Below are 14,758 nucleotides of genomic sequence, written 5' to 3'. Positions count from 1 at the left end.
CAGGGGTGGGGCAGTGGGCACTGGGGACAGGGCAGGGCAGGCCGGAGGCACTGACCAGCAAGCCCTGGTGTTCTCTCTGGCGATGCACAGCATGGGCCCTGGGATTCCTTCCCTGTTGTGAAGGCACTCACCCTGCCTGCTGAGGCCCGGGACACACCCCTGAGTGGCCCCAAGCACCTGGTCCTCAGCAAGCCTGCAGTTCTCCTTCAGGCCAGTGCACAAGCCAGACAGCTGGGATGCCCAGGCAGCCCGTCAGGCGACCCCTCACCAGGTGCTGGCCCTTGGCATTGACCACCTGTAAAGTCAACGGCCAGTCTAAGTGGGACCTCGATACCCACAAAACAAAACCTGCTTCTGCAAGCAGTGGAGCTCGCCAGGCCGACCTCTCCCTGGAGGAGAAAGCTGCTGTCCGGGGCCTCAGGGAGGGGCCGGCTGTGGTCCCTCTGCACAGCCCTGATGGCCTCACGTGTGAGTGCCCTTCTACCTGTGAACAGGAGGGTGGGATCCCAGTGGGAGTCCAGCAGAGCTGCCAGTGTGACAGCCACGGAGCAGGGACGCGACAGCAAGCTGCTGCTGCGATGGCGCCACAGCGGAAAGTCCCCGGGCACCCGCGCTGGTCCAGGTGGGGCCTCTCCTCTGTCGCTTTGCCTGACAAGCTCCTGGGGACCTCAGGAAGGTGAGGGTGCTTCACCGTTCGGAGCCTGCGGCGAGATGGCACTGGCCACGAGCACAGGGTCTGGCATCTGTGACCCTGCTCCCTGCTCAGGGGCCAACGCGGGGAGTCCGCCGGGAGTGAGTTCGCTGTTCCTGGAGGTTCTGGGGATCAGCACCAGCCGCAGCAAGCCCCCTCTCATGACCGCTCAGGATTGGGCTTCTACTCAGAGGGTGGATCCCAGGCCAGGTCATCCCAGGAGGTGGCTAGCGGCCTCTCCTGAGCCTCTCAGGACCCCTCTCCTCCTCCATTGTTCAGAGGCGGCCTAAGTGGGAAGCCTTCCAAAGGCTGCCCTAAGGCCAGGCTCCAGCTGCCCCCCGAGGTCACAGAGGGCACAGAGTGGTTCTGAGTTGTTCCCTAGGGGAGACACTGAGGGCCACTGGCACAGGCCCTCAGGAGATCTGCTGCCAAGCTTTGCTGTGTCACTTGGTGCAGGGTGGCTGGCCTCCGGGTGTGGGGAATCCTCCCGGGCCTCAGGAGCCCGAGCTCTGCCCACAGGTGCAGGAAGTTTCTGGGGAAGAGGGGCCTAGGCCTGGCTAGGCTGCCTCATTCTCCTCTGCAAACGGCATGGCGTGCCAACCCACAGGCCCCTTCAGCAGACGCTCAGGGTGGGCCCATGAGTTTCTCCCCAGCATCCTGGGCTCCTGCTGGGAGAACCACCTCAGTTGCCTGAGGACTGACTTTTATGTCTTTGCTCTCAGTTCTGCAACTCCACACGTGGCCGGCTGCTTTTCTGCTGTCTGCCCAGGAGCAGAAAGAGACCTGTCCAGTCTGGGTGGCTACTGCCCTGTCTGGTCCCAGGCGGGTGCAGCATTTGCTCTGGGAACCTCTCCCCTCCCGGCCTCTCTTTTATGTGACATTCTCTTTGTGAACAGGTGTGAGGGCCGAGCTTTGAAACTTGAGCTTCCAGCCTGGCCCCTGAAGCAGGAAACCGGGCTGGGCCCAGGCAGCTGTGAGCCTCCCCTCTAGACCTTCCCTGTCCTCCTCCCCTGTCCTCCCCTGCCTCCTCCCCCTCCTCTCCTTCTTCTCCTCCTTCTATTCTTCCTCCTCCCCTCCTCCCCTGCTCCTCTCTCTCCTCCTCCCCTCCCTGCCCATGCTCCCTTCCTCCCTCCGCTCCTCCCCCCATCCCTGCCTCTTCCTCCTCCTCCCCCTCCCCCCCATTGCTCCTGCTGCCCCAGCACCAGCTCTGGAGCCCTGTGAACATGGGGCCGGCAGGGCCCACTGTGGGGAAGAACAACTCTGCAGACCCGTCTGGCCCAGGGGTCAGGAGGTCACTGCAGGCGGGCGGGGCTTGGGCAGCAGATTGGGAGCCCCCTGCCCCTGCAGCATCATTTAGACAAACAAGCAGATGGCAGGTGTCAATGGGGACAAAGGGCCATCTGTGCAGCGAGGCTGCCCGCCCTCTCTCCCAGGGACTTCATTAAGCGCGACGTCAGAGAGCTGTGCCCCAGCCTGAGCTGCAGGGCCCACTCGGGCTCCCGAGCAGAGGCAGTGGCTCTGAGCGGTGCCCAGCCCAGGTCTGTGCCAGGCTGATCGGCCACAGGGCACTGCTGTCCCTGCAGGATGCCTGCTGACGTTTAAAGGGCTGCCCAAACAGGCAGAGTCTAGGGCAACGGAATTTACCATCCACGCCGCCTCTGTCCCAAGGGTCCCTTTTCTTGGCAGAGTGTCCCATGTCCGTGCCCTCAGGGGCAGTGTTGGCACAGTGGCCATGCTCCTCCCGTCCTCCTCGGCAGAGCTGTTTCTGGCTCAGCCTCAAGCATGTCTAACTTCTTACAAGGTTATGGGTTGGTGTCCATGGTCCATCACTCAGAAGGAGCACAAATGCTCTGTGGGCTTCCCAGACATTCCACCTGGACTCCCGCCTGCTGGGATCCGACGTAGATGAGGAAGGTGGCACTCCCGCTGTCACCTGGGCCAGAACCCTCTATGCTTATGTTTGCACCCTTCTGGAGGAGACACAGCAACCTGGGGTGTTTGGCACTGCCTCCTGGGACTAGGTGGTAGAACTCTCCCTCAGTAGTGACTCACTTCTCTGGCCTCAACTCTGAAGTGAGAAGTCTGTTCCCATGCTCTCTGATACTCCTCCCATCTTGCATTTGCTGGATACTGAGACTCTGACCAGACCTTTGTGCTGGTCACATCAACTTCCCTTCATCTCCTGATTCTAATCTCTTTTGGTTAGTAAAGTGTCTCCTGTGTTCTGGAGTTTCATTGAGCTGTTCACCTATGATGAAGGACCTCGGTGACGAAGGAGTCCAGGTGATGAAGGGGCTTGGGGATGAAGGACCCTGGTGATGAGGGACCCTGGTGATGAAGGACCTTGGAGATGAAGTACCTTGGTGACAAAGGACCTTGGAGATGCCGTACCTTTGTGATGAAGGACCTTGAAGTACCTTGGTGATGAAAGACCAGGATGATGAAAGATGTTGGTGATGAAGGATGTTGGTGATGAAGGACATTGGTAATGAAGGACCTTGGTGATGAAGAACCCTGGTGATGAAGGACCCTGGTGATGAAGGACCCTGGTGATGAAGGACCCTGGTGATGAAGGACCCTGGTGATGAAGGATGTTGGTGATGAAGGACCTTGGAGATGAAGGACCTTGGTGATGAAGGACCTTGGAGATGAAGGATGTTGGTAATGAAGGACCTTGGTAATGAAGGACCCTGGTGATGAAGGATGTTAGTGATGAAGGACCTTGGAGATGAAGGACCTTGGTGATGAAGGACCCTGGTGATGAAGGATGTTAGTGATGAAGGACCTTGGAGATGAAGGACCTTGGTGATTAAGAACCCTGGTGATGAAGGACCTTGGTGATGAAGGATGTTGGTGATGAAGGACCTTGGAGATGAAGGACCTTGGTGATGAAGGACCCTGGTGATGAAGGATGTTGGTAATGAAGGACCTTGGTAATGAAGGACCCTGGTGATGAAGGATGTTAGTGATGAAGGACCTTGGAGATGAAGGACCTTGGTGATGAAGGACCCTGGTGATGAAGGATGTTAGTGATGAAGGACCTTGGAGATGAAGGACCTTGGTGATTAAGAACCCTGGTGATGAAGGACCTTGGTGATGAAGGATGTTGGTGATGAAGGACCTTGGAGATGAAGGACCCTGGTGATGAAGGATGTTGGTGATGAAGGACCTTGGAGATGAAGGACCCTGGTGATGAAGGACCTTGGAGATGAAGGACCTTGGTGATGAAGGACCCTGGTGATGATGGACCCTGGTGATGAAGGATATTGGTGATGAAGGACCCTGGTGATGAAGGACCCTGGTGATGAAGGATGTTGGTGATGAAGGACCTTGGAGATGAAGGACCTTGGTGATGAAGGACCTTGGAGATGAAGGACCCTGGTGATGAAGGACCTTGGTGATGAAGGACCCTGGTGATGAAGGATGTTGGTGATGAAGGACCTTGGAGATGAAGGACCCTGGTGATGAAGGATGTTGGTGATGAAGGACCTTGGAGATGAAGGACCCTGGTGATGAAGGACCTTGGAGATGAAGGACCTTGGTGATGAAGGACCCTGGTGATGATGGACCCTGGTGATGAAGGATATTGGTGATGAAGGACCCTGGTGATGAAGGACCCTGGTGATGAAGGATGTTGGTGATGAAGGACCTTGGAGATGAAGGACCTTGGTGATGAAGGACCTTGGAGATGAAGGACCTTGGTGATGAAGGACCCTGGTGATGAAGGACCCTGGTGATGAAGGATGTTGGTGATGAAGGACCTTGGAGATGAAGGATGTTGGTGATGAAGGACCTTGGAGATGAAGGATGTTGGTGATGAAGGACCTTGGAGATGAAGGATGTTGGTGATGAAGGACATTGGTAATGAAGGACCCTGGTGATGAAGGACCTTGGTGATGAAGGACCTTGGAGATGAAGGATGTTGGTGATGAAGGACCTTGGAGATGAAGGATGTTGGTGATGAAGGACCTTGGAGATGAAGGATGTTGGTGATGAAGGACCTTGGAGATGAAGGATGTTGGTGATGAAGGACCTTGGTAATGAAGGACCCTGGTGATGAAGGACCTTGGAGATGAAGGATGTTGGTGATGAAGGACCTTGGTGATGAAGGACCTTGGAGATGAAGGATGTTGGTGATGAAGGACCTTGGAGATGAAGGATGTTGGTGATGAAGGACCTTGGTAATGAAGGACCCTGGTGATGAAGGACCTTGGAGATGAAGGATGTTGGTGATGAAGGACCCTGGTGATGAAGGACCTTGGAGATGAAGGATGTTGGTGATGAAGGACCCTGGTGATGAAGGACCCTGGTGATGAAGGACCCTGGTGATGAAGGACCTTGGAGATGAAGGATGTTGGTGATGAAGGACCTTGGAGATGAAGGATGTTGGTGATGAAGGACCTTGGAGATGAAGGATGTTGGTGATGAAGGACCTTGGAGATGAAGGATGTTGGTGATGAAGGACCTTGGTAATGAAGGACCCTGGTGATGAAGGACCTTGGAGATGAAGGATGTTGGTGATGAAGGACCCTGGTGATGAAGGACCTTGGAGATGAAGGATGTTGGTGATGAAGGACCTTGGAGATGAAGGATGTTGGTGATGAAGGACCTTGGTAATGAAGGACCCTGGTGATGAAGGACCTTGGAGATGAAGGATGTTGGTGATGAAGGACCTTGGAGATGAAGGATGTTGGTGATGAAGGACCTTGGAGATGAAGGATGTTGGTGATGAAGGACCTTGGAGATGAAGAACGTTGGTGATGAAGGACCCTGGTAATGAAGAATCCTGGTGATGAAGGACCTTGGAGATGAAGAACGTTGGTGATGAAGGACCCTGGTAATGAAGAATCCTGGTGGTGAAGGACATTGGTAATGAAGGACCCTGGTGATTAAAGACCCTGGTGATAAAGGATCTTGGTAATAAAGGACCCTGGTGATGAAGGACGTTGGTAATGAAGGACCCTGGTGATGAAGGACATAGATGATGAAAGACCCTGGTGATTAAGAACTCTGGTGATAAAGGATCTTGGTGATAAAGGACCTTGGAGATGAAGGGCCTTGGTGATGAAGGACCTTGGTGATTAAGAACCCTGGTGATGAAGGACCCTGGTGATAAGCGATATTGGTGATGAAGGACCCTGGTGATGATGGACCCTGGTGATGAAGGATATTGGTGATGAAGGACCCTGGTGATGATGGACCCTGGTGATGAAGGATCTTGGTGATGAAGGACCCTGGTGATGAAGGACCCTGGTGATGAAGGATATTGGTGATGAAGGACCCTGGTGATGAAGGACCCTGGTGATGAAGGACATTGGTGATGAAGGACCCTGGTGATGATGGACCCTGGTGATGAAGGATATTGGTGATGAAGGACCCTGGTGATGATGGACCTTGGTGGAAAAGGACCAATATTATGAAGGTCTTTGGTGATGAAGGGCCTTGGTGATGAAGGACCAGGATGATGAATTACCTTGAAGATGAAGGACCTTGGAGATGAAGGAAAATACAGAAAGAATGATATGAATTGTACATATTGTTCACTGAAAGTGAGCACCTATGAATGGTTTTAGTGAAGAATTGCAAGCTTACTGCTCTGGACTGAATTGTGGGTCCCATTCCCAAATTCCTACATTGAAGCTGTGACCGCCATTGTGACATTACTAGGAGACATGACCCCTGAAGGTGATGAGTTGTGAAAGTATAGTCCCCATAGTGAGGTCCATGGACATCATGGCTCCTTTTTTCCTCCTCTCTACCCGCGGAGGACACGGTGAGAAGGTTTCGGATATTGGCTGGGCAAGAGGAGGGCCAGGGACCAACAGGCCATTCTTAATCTTGGGCTGCCAGCCTCTGGGACTATGAGAAAAGAATGCATGATGTCTGAGCTGTCTGAGACACACATTCGTGACTAAACAGCAGAACTTGAATGGCAATTTCTAATTAAGTTATTCTATGCACAAACTTACATTTCACGTTTGTCAGTATTCAACCTCTTTCATGTGACCAGTGGCCTTACGTTTTGCTTCTCTATCTTGTTTCCGCTGAAGTGATAGCTTTGGCAGGGTCAAACATCCTCTGTGCTGTTTTACTTGTGGGACCTGAGCCTGCTGGCCTTGGGCGTCACTGTCATTTATAGGACTGACTCTGACTCAGTCTCCTCCCTGCAGAGTTGTGACAGGGACCTGGCTGGGCTGTGTGCAGGTGGAGCAGGACAGCGCCCAAGACCACCACACACAGCAGGGCCACTGCCAAGCAGGGAGCCTAGGAGGGCAGGAGACTTGGGGGAGCCCTCCTCCGTCCAGGTTAGCTGGGGCCTGGGGCCAGTGGCATCCTGAGGGCTGTGTGGTGAAGGCTCTGCGCTGCTCGTGCGTGGCTCTGCGGCTCAGAGGAGGGCTGTCAAAACAGGAAATGGAGTTTGGGTTTTTCCAAAGAATAACCTCTACTAATCTCCAAAATACTCCTGACTGGCCCATCAGTGGAAGCCTGGAGGTTTGCCAGGTCCCAAGCAGTTCTGATGCAGTTTCAAAGGACATGGCGGAGAGCCAGAGGCAACGGGAGGGCTGGAAGAGGAGCCACGCTGTCCCTCAGACTCCAGGACAGTGGACCAAGCACCCCGGAGCCCAGGATGATCAGTGGGAAGCGCCTCCTGTTTGTGGGCCTCTCTTTCTTCTTCTAGGCCTGGCAGCATCTGGAGACCCCAGACCCTCCTGAGCCGAGGGCCTGTGCTCCGGTCACCTCTCCTGGGCAGGCGGTTCCCAGCCTGTCTTGCCCTTAGCTCTGCCCTGTCCTGCTCTTGACAACAAGTGTTGCCCATGTGAAGTGCCCCTGACCCGTACGCATCCCCTTCTGTGTACACAGGACGGCGTCACCCTATTGAATAGGTGGGCTGTGGCCACACCACCACTGCCTAGGGGGCCAACGGCAGACCAGGGCCCTGACGGCACCCTCCGATCACATTACCAGGCCAAGGTGTGGAGACGATGCAGGCCATACAGAGGCCTTTCCCGGTTCTCTTCCAGATGAGGATGGAGAAACTCCGTGGGCCACTGTGGAACTGGCCAGTGGCCCCTTCGTCCTGCGTGGCACTGCACAAAGCTTCAGCTGGCTGGGAACATGGAGACCCATGGGTCTCAAAATAGGTGCACTGAGGCCCCTCGCTTCGGAGGATGCAGGATCCAGAGGAAAAGCAGGAGGACCACGAGCCGCAGGTCAGTCCTGCGATCTAGGGTGCACGCAGTGCCGTGGGACCTGCCCCAGGAGCCTGGCTTTGCCCTGGAGGCTGGTGTCCAGTGGGTGTCCGAGGGAGTCCAGGTGTCCACAGCTCCCAGGGCTGAGGAGTTGGGCAGAGGGTGGGAAGAAGCCTTTGGGGGCAGAGAGGGCAGGGGCTGGCCTCAGGTCTGCAGCCTGCGTCAGGGCGAGGCCACCCTGGCCAGGGAAGCCTTCCTGGGGTCTCGGAGGGGCAGGCAGTTAGCTGCCACCCAAGGTGCTGGTAGCCACGGAGCCTGCCTGGGGGGCTCACGCAGGAGGTGGCGCATGTGGCAGCAGTCCCTGAAGGCCAAGGCTAGGATGGAGAGTGCCCTCCGTTACGTGTCGGGGGCTGCCCGGCGGGGGCCATTCTCTCCTGTCTGCCACGTGCAGGTCGTGGGCCAGAGCCTCGTGCCTTCTGTCAGATCCCACTGGAGCCGTGGGCAGGAGAGCCGTGGGCAGGACGTGGAGGAAGCGGTCCTGAGGGAGGCCTCCTTGCTCACTGCAGGCCACTGTCACCTGGGCCACGGAGCAGCCACAGAAGCCAGAGCTCACCTCTGCCTCTGCCTCTCCTACCCACAAAACCAGTGAGCAGAGCCGCAGGCGCAGGAGCACCCCAGCCTCGACGCGCGGCTTCTGAACCAGAGACCCTCTGCCCCTGCTGCACCGTGCCGCTGGCTGCCAGGACCGCTCATGCCCAGGCAGAGAGCAGGTGAGGCTGGGCCAAGCCCAGACCCACCACAGGCCTCCAGCCGCCCCGGCCCTCGCGCCTTGGGCTGAGGACCATTGTCGCAGCCTCTGGGGACACTGAGGTCCCTGGCAAGCATCCCCTCTCCACGAGCCACTGTGGCCACGTGGGTGCACACAGGAGGGTGTCTCTGTGGGTCCCTGAGGACAACAGGGGGACCACGTGATCCTGCAGAAGCAGTGGGCCGAGAGGGCCCATGTGCTCCGAGACAGGCCTGATCTCCTCAGCAGGACGGAGCTTTTAGAGTGGACAGCAGCCAGAGAGGGAGGGCACGGTGGCTCACTGGTGGGCAAGGGCAGCCACTTGCACAGCTGGGTCCTGCGTAGGCACATGTCCACGGATGTGTGGTACGTGGTGTGGAGCGTGTGGCAGGTGGGTGTGGTATGTGACCTGCTATATGTGGCATGTGAATGGGGCAGACGGCTCAGAGCACATACCAAGTACCTTATGTCCGAACTGGAGCGTCTTTAGCTGGCCAGAGACTGCTCCCGGCAGGACCCATAACTGCCTCCACCAGCAACAGCCCTGAGCCTGAGCACTTCGAGGTGTTCAAAGGCAAACCCCGTCCAGGCTGGCACAGCAGCAGGCAGCAGGGGCCCAGAGCCGAGTGGGCCACTCAGGAGACAAGGGAGCGGCACACTGGGATTTCCCACGGAATGCGACCCAGGTGGGTAGAAATTAGAGGATGTTACAACATCTAGACGATCCATCTCTGACAGGTGAAGTGTCCAAAAAAATGGGAGCCAAGGGGGACAATTTTACATTGTGTAAGAATTGCCATTTTGTGTTGTCGGACCTCCTGCGCTCACCAACAGTGGGAGTGCACGGGGCAAGGTGGGGGGTAGCATTTCCTACATGACGTGGAGTCTCAGGGCAAAATGGAACCTGTTTGGTCATTGTCCGTATAGCCTGGCCAGTAACAGCATGTGGCATGTGGCATGTGGCATGTGGCATGTGGCATGTGTGTGGAGTTCCGTGAGCATGGCGTGTGGTGTAGTGTGAGGTGGTGGCATGCAGTATGTGGCATGTAGCACATGGTGTGTGCTGTGTGGCGTGTGGTGTGTGCTGTGTGGCGTGTGGAGAGTGTTCTGTGGCATGTGGTGTGTGCTATGTGGCGTGTGGAGAGTGCTGTGTGGCGTGTGGTATGTGCTGTGTGGCGTGTAGTTTGTGCTGTGTGGCGTGTGGTGTGTGCTGTGTGGCGTGTAGTTTGTGCTGTGTGGCGTGTGGAGAGTGCTGTGTGGCATGTGGAAAGTGCTGTGTGGTGTGTGGTGTGTGCTGTGTGCTATGTGGTGTGTGCTGTGTGTTGTGAGGAGAGTGCCGTGTGGCGTGTGGAGAGTGCTGGGTGGCGTGTGGAGAGAGTGCTGTGTGTCGTGTGGTGTGTGCTGTGTGGTGTGTGCTGTGTGTCGTGTGGTGTGTGCTGTGTGGTGTGTGCTGTGTGTCGTGTGGTGTGTGCTGTTGGTGTGTGGAGAGTGCTGTGTGCTGTGTGGTGTGTGCTGTTGGTGTGTGGTGTGTGCTGGGTGGCGTGTGGAGAGAGTGCTGTGTGTTGTGTGGTGTGTGCTGTTGGCGTGTGCTGTGTGCTGTTGGCGTGTGGTGTGTGCTGTTGGCGTGTGCTGTGTGGCGTGTGCTGTGTGGCGTGGGTGCTGGCTGCTCAGCTGAGCCGCCCATGAGTGGGATGCCAGCTCCTGGAGGGTGGTGTGTCTCTCTGGAGGCCCCACAGGTGGCTCTGAGGGGTGGCACAGGGGTGCCGTGTCTGCCCCTGCTGCTGTCCCTCAAGGCCCAGGGGTCCTTGACCTAAGGGCAACAGAGGCCCTGAGAGGCTACAAGCCCCCTGATGCCCCAGGCTCCGCCGTCCACGGGCCCTGGAGGGTGCCGGGCAGTCAGGTGGCCACAGCGCAGGGCTTGGAGGCCAGGTCCACCTGTCTGTCAAGCCTGTTCATCGGAGCCAGCCCAGGGCTGCTGCGGGGCTCGGGCAGTGCTGACCCAGGACACTTCCCCTGAGAGCGGGCACCACCAGCCACTGTCCTCTGCACTCAGCCGACAGGCTCAGACTGAAGACCAGGCCAGGGGGCAGCTGAGACCCAGTCCAGAAGGTGCCTAGAGCCACTTGAGGAGGGCCAGGCGGCAGGCAGGCCAGGGCAGGCTGGGGCTGCTGGTTGGAGTTGGGCCAGATCCCTGTGCCTCGGGGTCTGTCCCACCAGGAAAACGGAGGCACTCTCGGGCTCCTGCCCACCGGGGATGGGGGGGGATGAAGAAGGTGGGAGGAGGAGGTAGGATGGAGGAAGGTAGGGGTGGAGGAGGGTGAGGATGGAGAGGTGGGATGGAGAAGGGACAGACGAGTGGTGAATGAGGTGGGTGGAGAACTTGGGGTGCCCAGTCATGGCCTTTTCCCCTGTTCTAGACATTGGCTGGGGTGGAAAAGGTTAAAGCTGCCCTCTGTGAAACCTGTGCCTCAGGTCACTATCTCCACAGGCACTTGGGTCCCAGAGCAGTGTTCCCGGGCACCTGGACCTGGTGTTCGTCACCAGCAGGAATCCCCTCCCAGCCTGGACCTTGGACATACGGAGCTCCGGGGTGCTCTGTGGCCGTGGTCAGCTGGTCGTCCTCCCGTGGGGCTCAGGGATGCCTCTGGACATGGGTCGTCCTTTGTCGTAGGCAGAGGTGGGGGTGGTGTGCCCAGGATGTCAGCAGGTCTCATTGGTGTCTGTCCTCCCTCCTCTCCAGGGCACCAAGCAGGACAGTCTGGCTTTAGCCCTTGTCACAGGGCATTGAACTTCCAGTTCAGGGTGATCCTGGTGAGGTGTCGAACACCCCCCAGGTGACAGCCTGGCTCCACAGGCCAACCCCCACCAGCCACTGTGCTCATCTGCCAAGTGGGTCCAGCTGAGGAAGTGTCACCTGTGGGCCTGGGGACACCGAGAGTCGAGACTGTCCCTGACATCAGCCCAGGGGAAGGCGGGCACTGCCTGGAGGAGGTGCAACTCAGTGGGACTGTGGATCCATCTTTGGAACCCAACTTTGAATGAGCTGAGGTCTGGCCTATCTTGGAGACATGCTGACAGGAGTAAGGTGGAAGCCAGCCCTAGGTAAGGTGGGCTCTTCACAAATCCATGACACAACCTTACGTCTGAAACAGACACCAAAGAAAGGCCAAGAGAGCTGTCAACTTTCTTTGTATGGAAAAGGTGGCAGAACTCTTCCAGGTGGGCCTTTGTCACATTTAAACAGATCAAGATTTCCTTATTATCTTCCAAAAATACATTTAAATTCCTATTCAGTGTGAACAGTAACACAAAGGTGTATATAGAACTTATTGACAGCAGGTTACTTTATCCAGCTATAAGACATCAAGTGACATGAATAAACACCAACCAAATTTGTTATTTTCATACAAATATGAGACTATTGCTACAGATAACTTTAGTCTGGAGAACACCAACTTGGTTAGGTGCTCTCACCTAATCTTTACATTTAACCAAGTTTAACTTTTAAAGTGCAATTTAGAATCCAGAGTGTACAATAACAAAAATCACAGGTCTCCATGGTTAGCATCAAAGAATAACCTTAAATCTCTTACACACTTAGGAAACTGTGTTAATGATCTGGACTTAGTCAAAGCAAACGGCTATAGGAAAGGTTTTCAAATGGCAGTATGGACCTTCTACATCAGATACCATGTATAAAAGAGATCACTTATTGGTTATCTTGCCTGTGAACTTACATAAACTTTCATTTTATAGATTTTTACATAACACTTAGACAAGGTGTAGACAGATGTAGTTCTCAGAGACAGACATATACCAAGTCACATATGTTTAGGGTGTCAACTATATTGTAATAACCTAAAATAAGTTGTTCATTAAACCAGATATAAAATGATCATTTAAAAGATTTAAAACAGGTACAACCCTAACTTCTTTAAGACTTAGTTTCCCTAAGTAATAAAATCTAACAAATACAAGAAAATCATCTTGATGGATTAAAAAAATCAATGTTTCAGTATTCACTTCATATTAGGACATTAAAATTTGAATACCTGACTGTGCTAATTATAGCCAATTTAATAAAAAACGAACTTTTTGAGCTTTGCCTTCTGCAAACCTTCTGTGACTTACACATTCACCCCTTGTTTACATCCTGAGTTTTGTCCTCTTTCATCTTAGACTTTAGCCCGAGAACAACACTTTACCAGACAAAATACTTTCTCATCCAGAACGTTTCCTTTCCCTTCTAATTTTCCATATAGACGTATCTCCATGTCTACAACTTTCTTTTATCTCTTTCAGATCCAGGCCCTTTCTGAAACACATATGCTGGAAGAGTCCTTGTGAGTGCTCCCTGGGCCTCCAAGCCACACGCAGACTTCCTCCTGGAGAGGGTTGGCCCCAGCACAGAGAACACGGCCCTTCCTCTTTCTGTCCCACGGTCGCCTTCCAGGGCTGGAGCCCAGGATGTTCTGAGCCTGACCTGTCTCCAATGCCATCAGGGTCCCCAGAGGCTCCTGGGGCCTTGCTCTCACACTAGGCCTATCGGTGTCCACTGGAGAGGTCCTTTCCGTCCTCTTAGGCTTCCTTGAGAGTCCTTTGCAGAGGCTGCCTACAAAACCCAGGTGGGCCTTGGTCTCTGTCTGTCTTTTCTGGGTGCAGTATTTATCTTGCCAGTCTCCCCAGCGTGAGTTTGATGGGATTCCCTTATAGCAAGAATCGCTCTGCCCCCCCACACCCCCGGGATGAATATCCCCTGGCCAAATGGGGTCTCCTGTCAGATGGCGAAAGGGGAGACTATCCTGTACCCAGGTCATAAACAGATGGTGCTGGAACCTATTGCCACATTCTCATGGCCGCAGCCTCCGACCTCTGAGGGCAGAGGGGCTGAAAGGAACAGAGGCAGCTCTCTTTGGCCATTTTTTTTTTTTTTTACAGCCCGGGCAGCTTTTCCGGGGTTTTCTTTTCCAGTTGAAGGCTGGTGTCCTTGAGCAGAGTGAGACGATCCGGGCTGCCTGGGCCAGGCCGAGGAGCGTGCTGGGTGCCAGCACTGGGCTGGAAAGACGGAAGTCTTCTTACCCTCTCTGCTGGTGCCCCGCTGTCCTGGCTCACCAGAAGCTGTGCCTTTGGCCCCTTCAGCATAGCTCCTGAGGGTTCAGACCCCTTGTCCTGCAACTGCGTCAATGCTGTGCAGACAGACCCACTCCAATGTCAAGACTGTAATGATCTAGAGAAGCCATTTAAAGTTTAGATTCTGCTACAGTAAGCCATCTTTCTCTCAGCCAGGACCTCTCTGCTCAAGAGACTCGTGGTAAGATCCAGGCAGCCAGGCCTAGGTCTTCAAAGGCCAGTAACAGATACAACGACCACAGACAGAGGATCGCCTAAATCACGGCTGACACCTGGGAACCTTTAAAACAGGCAGGCCGGCAGGTACAGATTCCTTCCACTTCCACTGCCTTCGAAAAACCAGCTCCAGCTGAAAGATGGTAAAATATCCAGAAAGTTATTCAAAAGCTAGATTATCATGGTAAAACATTATCTAAGACAAGATCATACCTACAGATGGCTTTTGCTTCAACTTACTCTACCTCTGACAGATCAGCTCAAATTGCACAATTGTACAAAAAAGAAAGCAGAGAGGGACAGCCAGAGAGGAGCTCCCAGACCATGGCCAACGCCTGGGAACTTTAGTCGACCAGCCAAGCTCTTTCCCAGGAGACAGCCCACAGGATCAGGGCCGTACCTGCCATGTCTTCAAAGGAGCAGTAACAGATACACACAGAACAGACAACCATAGGCTCCCCAAGCCCCAGGACAGATCAGAGGGGTACAGACCCCTCGCTTCTCGAGTCCCACTTGACTGTGACTCCGACCACAGTAGCGCCACAGATGTCCCCAGGTGTGTGGAGTCAAAGCCTCAGCATGCACACCGGGGGGCTCACCAAATGGCCAAAGGTGTCGTGACATTCTGAGCTCAGTTTCCTTTTTCTCAAAGTGGATCATGGTGGAGCGGCAGTCTGTCCTGTTGAGGGAGAGAAGGTGGGAGTTCCCCAAAGCCAAAGGAGCTTTGGCAGCTGCCAGGACAGT

General features: G+C 54.9%; 1 protein-coding gene across 2 annotated transcripts; it reads left to right on the top strand.

Annotated features, from left to right (window-relative positions):
- Positions 1–304: 304 nt before the first annotated feature.
- Positions 305–9,716, top strand: LOC308649989 (uncharacterized protein). 2 transcript variants are annotated; one of them, XM_081295916.1, is made up of 4 exons: positions 305–622; positions 7,714–7,902; positions 8,333–8,651; positions 8,915–9,716. In XM_081295916.1, the coding sequence occupies exons 1-4, from the start codon at positions 457–459 to the stop codon at positions 9,156–9,158; spliced, it is 918 nt and encodes a 305-aa protein (XP_081152042.1). In that variant the 5' UTR covers positions 305–456; the 3' UTR covers positions 9,159–9,716. The 2 variants fall into 2 exon arrangements, 1 of the variants encoding a protein (XP_081152042.1); XR_014022205.1 differs by lacking the exon at positions 305–622 and having other exon boundaries at positions 7,210–7,902; positions 8,448–9,716.
- The last annotated feature ends 5,042 nt before the right edge of the window (positions 9,717–14,758 follow it).

The sequence above is a fragment of the Spermophilus citellus genome (assembly GCF_964194105.1).
Source record: "Spermophilus citellus genome assembly, chromosome: 5".
NCBI classification, from domain to species: Eukaryota; Metazoa; Chordata; class Mammalia; order Rodentia; family Sciuridae; genus Spermophilus; species Spermophilus citellus.
Note: the sequence above shows the minus strand (reverse complement) of the source record. Positions and strands in the feature narration are given on the sequence as shown.

Excerpts from the sequence above, each read along its gene's own strand:
- LOC308649989 (XM_081295916.1), top strand. The coding sequence starts at position 457 with ATGGCCTCACGTGTGAGTGCCCTTCTACCTGTGAACAGGAGGGTGGGA. Across the intron at positions 623-7,713 it reads GGGCACCCGCGCTGGTCCAG|ATGAGGATGGAGAAACTCCG; the intron begins GTGGGGCCTCTC and ends GTTCTCTTCCAG. Across the intron at positions 8,652-8,914 it reads CATGCCCAGGCAGAGAGCAG|CAGGACGGAGCTTTTAGAGT; the intron begins GTGAGGCTGGGC and ends TGATCTCCTCAG.